General features: G+C 45.2%; 2 protein-coding genes across 2 annotated transcripts; one reads left to right on the top strand and one right to left on the bottom strand.

The window, feature by feature from the left end:
• The first annotated feature begins 1,219 nt into the window (after nt 1–1,219).
• LOC109786575 (epoxide hydrolase 1) lies at nt 1,220–3,812 on the top strand. Its single transcript, XM_020345146.4, has 4 exons — nt 1,220–1,651; nt 1,739–1,921; nt 2,448–2,680; nt 3,347–3,812. The coding sequence occupies exons 1-4, from the start codon at nt 1,346–1,348 to the stop codon at nt 3,624–3,626; spliced, it is 1,002 nt and encodes a 333-aa protein (XP_020200735.1). The 5' UTR covers nt 1,220–1,345; the 3' UTR covers nt 3,627–3,812.
• Nucleotides 3,813–3,842: 30 nt separating this feature from the next.
• Nucleotides 3,843–7,252, bottom strand: LOC109786576 (oxaloacetate tautomerase FAHD2, mitochondrial). Its single transcript, XM_020345147.4, has 8 exons — nt 6,988–7,252; nt 6,692–6,866; nt 5,835–5,887; nt 5,224–5,286; nt 4,697–4,747; nt 4,482–4,599; nt 4,257–4,399; nt 3,843–4,145 (listed from the first exon to the last, which is right to left on the bottom strand). The coding sequence occupies exons 1-7, from the start codon at nt 7,234–7,236 to the stop codon at nt 4,284–4,286; spliced, it is 825 nt and encodes a 274-aa protein (XP_020200736.2). The 5' UTR covers nt 7,237–7,252; the 3' UTR covers nt 3,843–4,145; nt 4,257–4,283.
• Between the last annotated feature and the right edge of the window lie 7,794 nt (nt 7,253–15,046).

The following is a 15,046-nucleotide window of genomic DNA, read 5'->3' as shown; positions in this document are numbered from 1 at the left end:
GATGGAATAGTGTAACCGTTTCTCTGTTATGACTCTTCTATCGAATCGACATTTTTTGATTACACATTTACTGTTCTTCAAGCGTCAATTTTTTCCGTCAGTCGATTCCGAGGCTAGGCGCGGAGCATTGAGCCGACGACATGACGCTTTCCGTGGGAGGCGAATTTGGGACAAGCCGGAGAGAGGGGGGCTGATATTGTTAGCGAAGTAGACCCCGAGGGTCGAGAGGTGCAAGTATGGGTAAGAGGTTGGGTAGTTCCTAGGTGCCAGAGAAGAGTGGGGTTTAGAAAGACAATCGGGGTGGTTGCGGACCATGAGGGAAGTAGTTCGTACATGATGAGGCAACGAAGCATCCTTACAGCAACATCGGTCGCAGGTTAGACTAATATGGAGGGCAAGAAAAAGAAGATGACGATAATAAGGAGGGGCAGATCTGGGACGATGGCCATAGGAAGTCGATAGTCACGCTAGAATTTTTCAGGTGGCAGAACATTCCGTCACTCTGTGTAGTCGGATGTGCAGGAGCAAAATCCTAGTCGCCGCCACAGCTTTCGTACACGCTGCCACCTCGACCCCCATCCTCTTCCCTGTCTGACGGCCTCATCGACGGTAAGAGGAGTAGGGATTTGTCCGTATTTTTTTAGGTTTTGTTTCCCTGACGACATCGATGAGGTGGCTGCGGCAATGGCATGTTGGAATAAGATCTCTTCGGTCTCTCTCTACCTCGACGAAGTCCTGACCGACACCGACAAATGGCCTGTGAGAGTTTGTGTCCCCTAATCTGTTGATTTCCTTTCAGGTCTTGGGTTCCGGTGTCTCGAACCCTCTAAATTGGTGGTGCTAGATTACAAGTCTGTATTGCGTGGGGTAACGTTGTCCATTATTTTAACTATAGTTTTCTTTATAAAACTATAGATTGCTGGCCATCGATTTTGTCTTTTACTTCGCCGTCGACATGTGCTCAGGTTTTTTTCTTCTTCTATAAAACTATAGACCCCAATAGCCAACGAACGTTTGCTGGGAGAGGATGACATCTCCGAATGGTTTTGATGATAATTTGTGTTGGCCAGGCATGACAATTTTAGTTAGCGAGTATGACAACTCCACTGCAATTCTGTATTCCATTAGAAGATTGCTCGGGCTTGCAGAAAACTGTCATATTTGCCATCCTTGCAACAACTAAAATTGTCATCAAAACATTTGTGGACACGTCTGAGTCAAAAGGCACTAAGGCAGCAACGCCCAAGTCCCCATTTTAGTCTCACCCGAGCTCAGCTCAGGATCCCAAAGCGGCACGACACGACCGTCGATTCAGAGCGACAGAGTCCGGTCGGTTCTTCCGACCATGGCGGCGGCGGCGCCGGAGATAAGGCACCGGCAGGTGGAGGCGAACGGCATCACGATGCACGTCGCCGAGGCCGGCCCGGCCTCCGCCGCGGCCCTCGCGGTGCTCTTCGTGCACGGCTTCCCGGAGCTCTGGTACTCGTGGCGCCACCAGATGGAGCACCTGGCGGCCCGGGGCTACCGCTGCGTGGCCCCCGACCTCCGCGGCTACGGGGGCACCTCCGTGCCGCCCGACCCCGCCTCCTACACCGCCTTCCACGTCGTCGGCGACCTCGTCGCGCTCCTCGACGCCCTCCGCCTCCGCCAGGTACCCGATCCCCCCGCCAGACCCCCGAGCCGCTAGATCGGCCTGCGGCGGCTGATTGACTGACTGACTGACGCGTCGGCGGTGAAGGTGTTCGTGGTGGGGCACGACTGGGGCGCCATCGTGTCGTGGAACCTCTGCCTGCTGCGGCCGGACCGGGTGCGCGCGCTCGTCAACCTCAGCGTCGCCTTCAACCCCCGCCACCCCTCCGCCAAGCCCCTCGACTACTTCCGCCGCGCCTACGGCGACGACTACTACGTCTGCAAATTCCAGGTGGGGAATTGCTCCTTGTCCCATGGCAATGGGCTATGCTTGGGCTGCCTTCTTACGAGTAATAGTTGTATATTCCTGCTGTAAATCCATCTATGCATCCACCAATTATAGGATCATGTTTAAATTGCAGCATAGTTTTGAAAATGATTGGAGATTGAAGCCTATTTTTCTCCATCCACCAATTCCTGCTGCAATTTCCCTTGCTATGCTAGCACTTCCCTGTCTAGAGGTGGCTTATCAGTTTCTCTGTAAATTGCAGTTCATCACTTGTTTGTAAGGTGCTGCTAACATAAATGTTTGGTCAGAGATCACTGAATATATCGTATGTCTGTTGTATTTAGTATTTACAATAACTTGTGAGGTATTTATCGATGGTTTGAGCAACGCTGTAGACTGGTTGCATTTCTGCACCATCATTCAACTTGTGCTCCTCTGTCCATTTTTTATTTCAGTCATACTTTTCAATCCAAGTTTCGGACAACTGATTCCTTGGACCTGCCTTCATAAGCATCACATTGGTTTGCAGGAACCTGGATATGAAGCACAATTTGCTAGTCTTGACTTGAAGAGGTTCTTCAAAATGGCAATAACTGTTGAAACCACAGGTTCTTCTGCTATGTCCCTTCAAAAAATGCAGTCAAGCAACAAGCAAATAACACTGCCTTCTTGGCTCTCCGAGGAGGATGTCAGTTACCTAGCAAGTGTATACGCAAAAACTGGCTTTGCTGGTGGCCTTAATTACTACCGCTGTCTAGACCTGTAAGTCTTCTCGTTTTAGCAAGAAATCGGATAATCATCTGCACAATTCATCATACATATCACATTATCCTACACAGTACTGTGCATAGTGAACTTCTAAACCATCTATTTCTAGATAGACTGTGTTTCCGCAAGTCAATGATAGTCTACTAGATAGATGCAGCATATAACATCAGATTGTAATGTACTGATAAAATGAAACTAATGGCAAAAACTTTTTGTGTGTTCCAAGATCTGGAATAGGATTACATGACTAAGAGCGTATACCAATTCGTTTATGTTGCCTTTTAAGTAGATACCATGTTCGAGTGCAAGTCCCAGTATATCTTTATGATTATTATCATTCTCCTCATCATTTACTCCTGTACCAAGCATAAGCACTCAAAACCTCCATGGAATGCAATTAGCGATATACCATAATAATGATCTCACTTTTAGTCAAGGCCAGGAACAATTTGCCATGATTCATAAACCCTCCCCAGAATGATGTGCTGTGTAGACTATGTATACTACTAGTAGATTACAGATTCTAGATATATCGGTGGCACTGGCCATGCTCACAAGTCATGGCCATACATTCGCAATACATAGAGGATTGCATCATCTATCCACAATGCACCTTACATGCATCAGGAAATTGTGACCTCTGAAGATGCATATGCACAGGAACTGGGAGCTGATGGCGCCATGGACCGGAGCGAAAGTGCAAGTGCCGACCAAGTTCATCGTCGGGGACGGTGACCTGGCATACCATCACCCAGGAGTCAAAGGCTACATACACAAGGGTGGGCTCAAGAGAGACGTGCCCATGCTCGACGAGGTGGTGGTGATCAAAGGTGCCGGGCACTTCATCCAGCAGGAGAGAGCACAGGAGATCAGTGAACACATCTATGAATACATCAAGAAGTTCAGCACAGACCCGACACGGGAATTATCGAAATTGTGAGGTCATCTGTTGATGTACAAAGTTAATAAAGAGTATGTGGCCTTGAGACACTTGTAAGTTGTATGCAACTTGTATAACTTTCAAAGCCTGCTGGTTCATGCACTGAAATGCTCACGTGGATAGCATGAGCCATGGTTCTACACCTGTCGATATGTTATTTGATTAAGAGAATAGCATTTACAAGTTTCTTCACCAGTACCTCAGTTTCGTCGTAGCTGGGGAAAAACGATGATTTATTCAACATAAACTGAATGTGTATTCAGCAACATGTTGCAGAAAGATGGAGATTACAGCTTTATCTGACAGAAGCACAAGATACATGTACCAACAAATCTGTGGAAGTAATAGTGTGCTAGGGCATCAGGCCATAAATACTTCCAGCTTACAAGAATAGTACACATAATAGGAGACTACAGAATGGCGCGCCGAATTGCAATTGCGGACAATCGTGAGGACTGTGCTCTTGTTTCACTTCCAGACAGCACAAGTCGACGGGCAGATCAAATCCAACGTTACATTCTGCGGAAAGTGCAGATTGTTCATTGTTAGTCTCTGATAAACAGATTATAGCAATATAAAGCGTCTAGGTAGAACCAAGTAAAGGAGAAAGCGTCAGGTAGGCATTCATACCAGACAATAGTTTTCTTGCTTGCTACATCAGGGAGAAAATGTCCGACTGCGCCTCTGAACATCAAACTCGGCCTCGATGAGGCCAGTTATACCAGCTTTGATCTTCTGCCCTATCCGGACAGGGCCTACACCCTCAGGAGTACCTGCAGAGGACTCCCATAAATAACCCACAACAGATATCCACCGATGCACTAAAACAGTTCTGTAGAAAGGATATGTCATTACCGGTTAATATCACATCACCCTCCATCAATGTCATGATTGAACTGATATAGCTGATTAGGAAAGGAACCTTGAATATCATATCACTTGTAGGCCCTTTTTGCCTGAGTTCATCATCCACCTGGATATGGTTGCCCAATTCTCGTTGAGTGGATGTCTAAACTTCTACTACTACTTTAGGTCGCATTAAGTATTTTCATTACAAATTTGTATATTACCTTTAGCCAGAGCTCTAGATCATCGGGATTAGGGACAGCTGATTTTGGAACCTATTAAATGCGGAAACCATCATTGACAAAAAAATGAAAGTGAGAGTACATATTCATAATAATGGAATCACCTGTATCATTTTAAGTCACAACAAGTATTCTAGCCTTTTTCATGCCATTGACTTATTTCCTAGTACTCCTGAGTTATTTATGTCGTGAATGATATCAGTACATATTCCATTGGCTTTCACTAAAGAGTGTTCAAAAACGGTTTGGAGTGAACACAAGAAATAGGCTAGTGCAAGTTCTTCCGTTGATTGCAAACTGAGTGGCTTAAGCTAGTATGAAGAAAAATGAACTGCAGTTTCCACAGTTGATCTCAAACCGTTGCTGAGCTCCCTTAGTTTCAGTCTAACTTCAATATGATGTTTATGTGTGTTTCTCATACACAAATATGTACAAATGGGAAGACAAAAGTAACAGTTCACAAGCCACCTACTACACCAGTCTTTGGAGGAAGAGAGACATTGGCTTACCACTGCACTAATTGGAGTAAAGGTATCCTGTGCTTTAGCCAAAGTCCAAGGAAGACCTGTAGACTAAGAGTTCATTCGTTAAGTAATACCAAAACGTTTAAGATAGAAAATATCTTACACTAACAGAGAGTGGGTTATATTGTTTGTTCTTCTTTCTTTCTTTCTTTCTCTTTTTGCAATGAAGGGGACCGTGGGTTATTTACAAGGTCATGTTAATCAATTATTTACGACAGGTTTGCACAAAATATACCCAACCATTATGTCAAATTTGGTAGGTGGAAGAAGATAAAAAGATGTAACACAAACAATTAGCCCCAACAAAAATATATGGCTTGTGCTCTATGAATTGGTACACAAGATGCAACTTCTGGGAGTGCAATGCCAAGTTTGTTGCTGGTTTTATTTATGCATAGCTGGCCTGATCAGTCAAAAGAAGAAACTCCTAAGACAACAACGTGCAACTTTTTGATGAATTTCTTTCTTAAGTTCAAGTTTGAATACCTTTTCAGTCTTTTGAGTTTCAAGTGCCACCAGGAAATGGAAGATGCACAAACCAACAATAAACAACAGCTAGAATAACACCAAAGGAAACTACAAGTGTTAGTGCACACCTTAGCTACAGACTGAAGGTCCCTTGCTGTCATGTCCAAAGCAAGCGCATAACCTGGAAAAATAGATGATGGAAGCAATTATGTCAAATTTATCATGTCACTGGTGAAAAACCTAAATTTATTGCCTCAAACATTTGATGCTCTCTACATTGACAAGAAACACATGGATAGACTGAACCCCAACCTGGTCGTTATTCAGGAGTAAAAGAAAGAGAAGAAACTCACTCAAGACTACACCAAACAAGTATATCCATGAGTAGTTGAGTATTCGTATCGTATTTCGGAAAGAGAATACATCCAGGACATGAAAATGCGATTTGGATCGGGAATTAATGTGCTAATAAGTTATTGTCATCTGCCTGACCATGGCAATCGGCGAAATAGGCATTGCATAAGCATGTTGACCAAGCGAAACAGATTTCCTACTCCAAACTCCACATTTGCATTTCCAACCGAGCTTATCGAATACGAAGAATTAGTACAGAGTAATTATTTGGAATTCCTAATTCATTGCCTCACTCTGCTTACTTAATTTACCAAACTGATGCTATTGTCGAACTGAAGCTCCAACATGCATTTGCAGCATGGGGAATATCCTAATTAATTTTCAATCAAACAAAGTGATATCAATTGCCACCAAATTCTGCAATTACAGCATCAGGGTGAATTCTGTCGACCAACAAGGGAATGCAGAACGGACATCTGATCAGTATCAGAGTGAATTCTCCCTGACCTACTGCCCTGTCTGATAATTTCCTCAGATCAATTGTCGAGTGAAACACGGTTGTTAAGAATGGCAGGTAATCGCGTAGGGGGAGGCAGAGGCGGGGCACCCCCTAACTGCAGCCCCTGGTTACCTCCGACGAAGTCCATGGCGGAGGCCTCGGGCACGTCGCGCGCGCGCCGTGAGATGACGACGGCAAGCTCGACCTCGTGGTGCAGCGACTCGAGCGGCTCGGGCACCTCGACGGCGGCGGTGGCCACACCCGCGTGGAGGAACGACGAGGTCGGCTTGAGGAACAGCACCGGCTCCTGCAACGAGAACCGCGACGCGCACGCCGCATCAGAGACCGCGCGGGAAGAAGAAGAAGAAGAGGAAGAGGAAGGGCGCCTCGGGATCGGAGGGGGGTCGGTCAGGAAGGGGGGCGTGGACCTTGGGGACGGGGTTGCCGAGCTCCTTGGCGTGGGCGACGTAGTTGCGCCCGACCCCGACGATCTTCGTGCTCGCCGCGAGGAGCCTCTGCGCCGCCGCCGCCATGGCCGGAAGAGCTGCGACTTGGGAGCTGGGGATGGGGCGCGACCTCGACTGGAGGTGGTAGACGACCAGAAGCAAAGGACTGCTCAGCGGAAGGCTCCGTGACAAACGAGACAAATGGGTCCAGATTAGACAGAGGAGGCCCATACGAGGGGAACCCCTGGGCCTCGGCCCTTGATTGAATCTTTATCAAACTATACACGAGAGCTATGTCTTTAGACTCCTTTTTTTAGAGAAAAGACGCAGCCGAGGTAGAGAAAAGGCTCGATCCTTGCCCAGCTTTGAATTAACAAAGCCAACAATCAGCCAGGATTACAAGATTAGAACATTACAGGGAAGTAAACAGTAAAACGAAAATAAATGATACAAGGTACAATGTGGAACAGACACTAAGGCAGTGACAACCCCAGGCGAGAGCTTAAAGCACTGATGCCAACATCCACCGCAATGCCATCACGGCAGACCAACATGTATGTGAGTAGGAGGCACATCGCTCTAGCATCGTGTCGCTTACTGCATCCGGAGGACCAAACAGGGGCCGAACATGGTCTGTCTCTGTCGCCGGAAAGGGCCACTACCCTTCACCCAGGCTCGATGGGTGCCACACCGGCGGCCGGCAGAATGGTTCCCAGAACCCATAGCCATGGTGCACAAGCTGTCAAATGGAGACACAGCAGAAACAGACCCGCAAGCAGCAACAGACCAACAACCACCCAGGCACCGTCGTCGACAACGGGAAGACATCACGCCGGACGAGAGCTGTCAGTCAAAGGTGCAGCCATGGAGCATGCCAAAGGGGCAACCAAGAGCACCGAAGGTCCATGTTGCTGGAGATAAGAGCAAGCCAACAGCGCCGCCGCCAAGCCACCACAAGTCCCCCAACACCTAGCAGATCCCGACCGACGCCTTCAAGAAGGGGCACGACACCGCGGAACGTTGTCAGCCAAAGAAAGGGGCCGAGGGATTTCTCCCACGCTCAGGGATGGGGGTGGGCAGGGGAGGATCTTCACCGGAGCCTCCAAGGAGGGGATCGGCACCCAAAGGTGTCGACTTCGATGTGGCCGCCGCGCCGACCAAAAGTTTCCTCCGGATCCACACCCTCCCACCAGATCCATGGAGCTAGCACATGGGAAGGACGACCACAGCCACCGGGAGACGGAGCCGGCGCGGAATGGAGTAGATCAGGCGAAGGACGGAACAGCTCCAAGATCCAGTGGAAGGCCAACACGGGGCCACCGCCCACGCAGCCAACGACCGCCGCCCCTCGCCGCCCGCATGGCTGAGGGACGACCCACCTGCACCCGCCGGCACAACCTGCCACTCCGGCTACGCCGCGTGCCACCGGCCGGGTCCGCCGCCCCAGAAGCCGAAGCCCTCTATGCGAGGTGGAGCCACGAAGTCCCCATCGCCACCTTCATCGGTGATGTGCCCGCGCCGAAGCTCACCTCCGGCGGCGGCAGAGAAGAGGTGGGGAGGAGGGGAGCGCTGGCGGCCTAGGGTTAACCCCTGCGCCCGCGCCGGAGACGACACGGGGGGGGGGACAGTTTAAGGTCGTATTTAGACTTTACTCGTATTGATTACGATCATTATGTTACAGAAAATAATACAGTAGCACATGAATTAGCTAGGATAGCGAAGTTCAATCCTCCTAGTGTTTGGTTGAATATTGCCCCAAGGGTTGTAGTCCCACTGCTTGTTTCTGATGCTACGATTGTAGCCAATTAATATAAAGGAGGTGTTGATTGTTAAAAGGAAATTATGCCAGAGCCATGTCTCACATTAAGCGAGATGGAAGGAGCTCTAGTTGAAGGACCCCCACCCCCGCTACAGTACTGGGACAGGCCTATTCGTTCGATCGCTCGTGTTTTCTTCGTTGATTCTTCGCTTCGGTTTTTTCTTTTTTTTCCCTTTTTTTCTTTGATTTTCTTTGTTTCTTCATCGGTATTCTTCAGGTTTTCTTTCTTCTTCTATATACTATGATTTTCGCTGTTTTTTTCATCAGTTTTCTTTGTTATACTTTGGTTTTCTTTTTTTGAATGGTTTTCTTCCTTTTTATTCATTTTACTTGGGTTTCTTTGTTTCTTTTTTGCTTTCTTTGTTTTCTTTTGGGCTTCTTCATTTTTGTTTTGTTTCGCGTAGGTTTTCTCAATACACAATATACATCTTTAGTATACTCATGAAACATTTTTCGATACACATTAAACTTTTTCAAATACATGATCTACATTATTCTTAAATACATATTTTGAACACTTTTTTAATACATGGTTAACATTTTAGAAATACATGTTAAACATTTTTTAATATATGGTCAATATTTTTTATACACATTTAACATTTTTCGAATGCTTCGTCAACATTTTCTAAATACTTGCTCAACATTTTTTTAAATGCTTGATTAACATTTTTATATGCATGATAAAAAAATGTCATTATTTTTTTAACGCATGGTCAACATTTTTTCCACACACATTATTTTTTTTTCAAATGTTTGATCAATATTTTTGAAATACTTGCTCAAAATATTTTCAAATGCTTGATTAACATTTTTATATACATGACCAAAAAGAATTAACATTGTTTGAATACATGGTAATATTTTTTCTATACACATTTAACATTTTCCAAACGCTTGATTAACATTTTTCAAACACTTGTTCAACATTTTTTCAAATGTGAAGCATGATAAAATTTTCATTGATCAAATGGAGCTAGAGCATCTTCACTTAAGTCCCCCTACATGGGAAGCTTCTCTTTCAACAGAAACTTGCAACTCTGCAAAGCGCGGTACAAATGCAAATGCAAATGCAAATAGTGAGTGAGTATACAGTTGATTCGGAGGCTGCTCGTTGAGTACACGGATGAAATAGTAAATGAAGTGTGTATACTACTTCAACGGTGGATACAATTCATGGTTTACGGGGATGGCGTTTCTCTAGAAGCTCTCGCCGGAAGAAATCTACAAAGAGACGAGGAGTCTCAAGGTTGCCATGGAATGGATGGTGGATGAACTCGTGCACAGAGAAATAAGTGGTCCTCGCGGGAGCTGGATTGAATTCAAGACGGAGTCACATGAAGCTGCAAAAGACATAACAACAGAGTTGCTAGAGTCCGTGGTTGATGAGATGGTCGCTGACCTTTGCGCATTTTGTTTGTCGAGAGCAAAAATAGGGACCCTAACCTGCCCTCTATGTGATGATAGATCAAAGGCTGCCAGAGCCATTCTTTACCTTTTTTGAGGACCATTTGGGCTGCCATCCCATGATACAAAAAATATCAAGGCATTGTAATTTCTTTCTTTTACCATGGTCCATTGTTAATGTAAGTAGCTCTCACTGTATGTTGTACAATGTGGCATCTTTAGTTGTATGGATGGTGTCTGTTCTTTGCAACCTATATCGCGGGTAATTATTTGTCGTCTTAGAAAATGGTGCAAACTATTAGCCTCTCTTTTCAGCTTCATTTGTCTGGTGTTGTTAACAAGAGCGGTTCTTTGTCTGGTCACAGAAGATTGCACGAATTATTCCTTATATCTTTTCAGCTGTGCTAATCTCATGATCTAAAGAAACAATTACTTGGTGAACCTGGCATGGATATCTCCCAATCATAAAGTACTAAAAACCGGTGTATAATCTTCCATTTCTCTATGATTTTTGCTCTTGCATTTCTATAATCTGGCTCTACTTTGTTTGCCCCTCCACCTGCAATTGTATTGTACATTGTGGATCCGTAGTGTTTTCTAAAGGAAAATTAATACATCCTTTGTTTGCCCCCTCCAGTTGTCTGTTATCAAATCAACATCCTTCACAGATGCCAGATGAAATGGCAGGGCATTTCCTTGCAAGGTGGGTGAGTTCATCCTTCATCGTGACACTACCCTTGCACAGTTGTACCAACAGGGGTCACCGCACATAATTCACATCACATGCTTCAACATGACTAGTTCTTGTGTGTGTTGCTTAACGAGGAAGGCTTTTGGCAAGAGTTGTTGCACAACTATACTTGCATTCCAAAACGATATCCCAAGTCTATGCGAAGCCTAATGATTTGCCCTTTTGGAAGGGCTTGATGAATGTCAAGTCTTCCTTCTTTTAAGAGAGGTTCCTTTATGGTTGGTGATGGCCAATCAACGAATTTCGAGGAAGATGCCTGGTTGGGTGACACTCCATTAGCTCTTCAATACCCGACCCTTTACACTCTTGCTTTTAGGAAGGATGCCTCAATGGCCTCTGTTCTGGGGGTTAGCCCATTGAATATTCAATTCCGAAGAGCTTTAGTTGGTGACAAATGGATTAAGTGGATCCATTTAGTTAGTAGGTTGATCTCAATCAATGTAACTCAGATGCTAGATATGTTCTAGTGGAGATTTTTTGTTTAGCTGGAGCCACTGCCATCCTTCCTTTCATGGAGTGGCTTCTTCTTAGCCCCGCCACCTTGCCTTTGATTATCAAACACGACGTTGACTTTTTCGCGTCACTGTTATTTCTATTTCAGCGCTTGTTTTTACGTTTGCGTCGTGGCTTCCTGTTTTCATCACGCACCATGGATGTCCCCGGGTTGTTGCTTTGGCCCCTTTTCTTGGCGAGCCAGTTGTCCGCTATGGCACAAAATTTGGTCATCATGCTTGTGAGTGCCGCCATGGTCTTCAACTTGTAGTGGCCGAAGTCTCGAGAGAGCCACTTGTCGTTGATATTGTTTCTGAATGCCGAAGGGCCACAACATCACTGCAATGTCCATGTGTTGCCAAGATAGCAAGAAAGCAAGTAGAATGGGCGCTTGCCAACCTGGCACCGCCCAGCTTCCTCTCAAGAGGCGCCAGCAGGTGGCGCCCCAACCCTTAGTATAGTAGACCAAAATGTCAACTAAAAACATATAAGTGCTACAACCAGCTTCTTGAGACCACAATGACCTGTCTGATTCATGTAGGCAGCTTTTGTTGGGTGTGGTATAATTCCTGTAACCTATTGACGTTTTTGCCGCTTTGTTTAGAAAATTATGGGAAGGAGAGAAAAAACACTCTATCTACTCTTGGTACGTGTTACTGTATGCCCTTGAAGTGCTTATTCTTATGCATGTGAACGTTCATTTTTTCCACTTCCTGGACACCCTGTTCAAGTCATCAATGCTGCGGCCAGTGCCATCATCGGTTGTGTCGACCAGCTGCTTGCTTGTATCAATTGCCATCAAACATATTTTTCCGTGCATTGGATAAATGTAGTAGTGTTATAGTATGCTAATACAAACTTAGATACACTTCTTGGAACCAGCGCAAGCAACAAGCGGTGTTGAGCAACTTTATTTTGATTACGCTCAATTTTCAACGAAACAAACTAATGTATGTTCCTTCTTCATCTCCACAATAAGATTTTCGCAACGGAACAAACATATGTTGCCTCACCGTGATTGCTCTTTTGCTTGTGAGCTTTCGTAGGCTCCCTGCCATATGGACGTAGATGATCAAGAAAAGTTCAAAGAAGCCATCTCAGGTTTCTTTAAGATAATTATAAGTATTTTTGCCACCTGAAACTTGGTTAGGGCATGTACAATACGGACGCTATGGATAAAATCATGCCAGTTTTCGCATCGTTCCAGCTACTTTCCTGGCATCGGCACATAATCTGGAGTCGGACACTAAAAAAGTGTATAGACAATGTAGCTGCTAACGCCGGATGATTGTGCATCTTAATTGCTCATGATTTTAAAAGCTCTTGTGTTGGAGCCGGCTTTAGAGTGATATCTTTAACATTCTCATATGCTGGTCATTAGGTACCAATGATATCTATGTATGCTAACTGATTCCACATGCTCTTGTCAGTCAATGCTAGCCTACACACATAGTGTGTTATGTGGTGGATCAGCTTATCATGTTGGGATTGATCACATCTGGGTTCATTGTGATATGTAGACATCACAACTATCGTAGAGAAGGGTGGAGAAGAGAATAAGTTGCGAAATGGCTAGGGGCATGTGATATTAATTTTCACCTGTTGCAACACACGAACCTTTTTGCTAGTACTAAAAAAAGGACGTATGAAACACATTTTGATAAAAAAAATGGAGTTTAATACTCCGTATTACGTATAGATAGATAGAACATCCAGAGGAAGATTGCAATTTTCCTTTTCCTTTTATTAGTTCAGTAGTAACCTAGTTTTGGGAAACCTCTAGAAGGTTCCTGACCCGATTTTTGGGGGATTTTCTGGCTTTTTAGTTCTTTCTTTTATCTTTTTACTTTTCCTTTTTTTCATTTCAAAGTTTATTTTTACTTTTTAAAATGTTTAGAAATTCCAAAACAATGTTCTTGTGGATTTCTTGATTTTTATCCTAAATTAAAAAAAATCCCTTTATATATATATATATATATATATATATATATATATTCAAACTTTGTTCACATTTTTAAAAAATGTCATGTTTGTCCAAAATTGTTAGGAACTAAAAAGAATTATTCTGGATCTGCCACTGCCTTTAATTGTTCAAGAAGTGTTTAAAAGAAAAACAAATACCATTCGGATCTGCTGCTGCCTGCTGCCATTATTTCTTAAAGCTTCACATGGCTTTTTAATCACAAACTTTCTCAAGGTTCGTTGGCGGCCTGGTGGTTGCGAGATCGAGTCCTACGCATCCCTTCTTTTGGATTTTTTCGATCTCTATTGGACTGGCCCATTCTGCTTTTTTCTTCACATTTGTTTATATTTCGTCAAAATATATTCTGCATATTTCAGAAATTACCTTACTTATTTTTTTAATAAATGTTCACCGTGCATGTACCTCAAGATGATTTTGCCAGTACAAATCATCATCGACATCCTCCGCCACAGTTACGATGCAGCCCTTGTTTTCTACCACGTCGGAACCCCAGGCTCACTGCAATGCCACCGTAGACTGGGTACGTATTATATTATACGTCACTGCAATGCTACGTACGTATTATATTATATCCTCTCCCTTGTGAGACAATTCACACGTTGCAGGTGCAGAAGAGGAGCCTTGGCGCAGTGGTAAAGTTTCTGCCTTGTGACAATGAGGTCATGGGTTCAAGTCCTGGAAACAGCCTCTTATAGAAATGTAGGAAAAGGCTGCGTACTATAGATCCAAAATGGTCGGACCCTTTCCCGAACCCTGCGCAAGCTGAGACATCCCGGACCCTGCGCAAGCGGGAGCTACATGCACCGGGCTGCCCCTTGTGAGACAATTCACACGTTGCAGGTGATGTTGCACGTGCAACGCTCGCAGATGAAAGAGTCGGGACAGTGGAGGGTTCCCCAAAAAACTAGGAGCCCCCTCGAGAGGCGATTAGGGTTTTGGTGGAGAGACGGCGGGGCGTCAGATTTTTTGGTCTGGGAGATGGCGACGTCTGCAGATCCAAGCGGAAGCTCGGGGGGAGCGCACTCTCCCAGGGCGGCGAGGGCGAGGATGGAGGAGGCCATGGGAAAGCTGGATCTCATCAAGGAAGAAGCCACACCTCTGGTGGTTGATGATCTCGAGGAGGGAGTCCTGCAGAAGTGGTCGATCGCTGGCCAGTTTCTACACCAAAAGACTCTACACATCCAAACCATTGCTAATGCGTTGAGGCCGGCGTGGGAAACCCTAGGGGTTTATTCTTCAAGCCGGTGGGCGAGAACACCTTTGTGGCAGACTTCGAGAATCGGCATGATCGAGATCGCGTACGAGAAGGATCGCCGTGGAATGTGAGCAAGCATGCAGTAATTATGGCGGACTTTGATGCTTGCATGAGACCGTCAGAGCTAAAGTTTGACAAACTTCAGTTGTAGGCTAGGGTTCCAAACCTGCCCTTCAACTTGCAGAATGATCGGTGGGGAAAAGAGGTTGCTAAACAGATAGATCCCAATGCGACGTCTATCCACTTTGATCCGGTGGGAGGATATCTGAGGGCTAGGGTGACGATTAATGTCAGTAAACCCTTGAGGCGATGGATTCTGATTGATTCAGCAAA

The sequence above is a fragment of the Aegilops tauschii genome, chromosome 5 (genome assembly GCF_002575655.3).
Source record: "Aegilops tauschii subsp. strangulata cultivar AL8/78 chromosome 5, Aet v6.0, whole genome shotgun sequence".
NCBI classification, from domain to species: domain Eukaryota; kingdom Viridiplantae; phylum Streptophyta; class Magnoliopsida; order Poales; family Poaceae; genus Aegilops; species Aegilops tauschii.
This window is presented reverse-complemented; position numbering and strand designations above follow the sequence as displayed.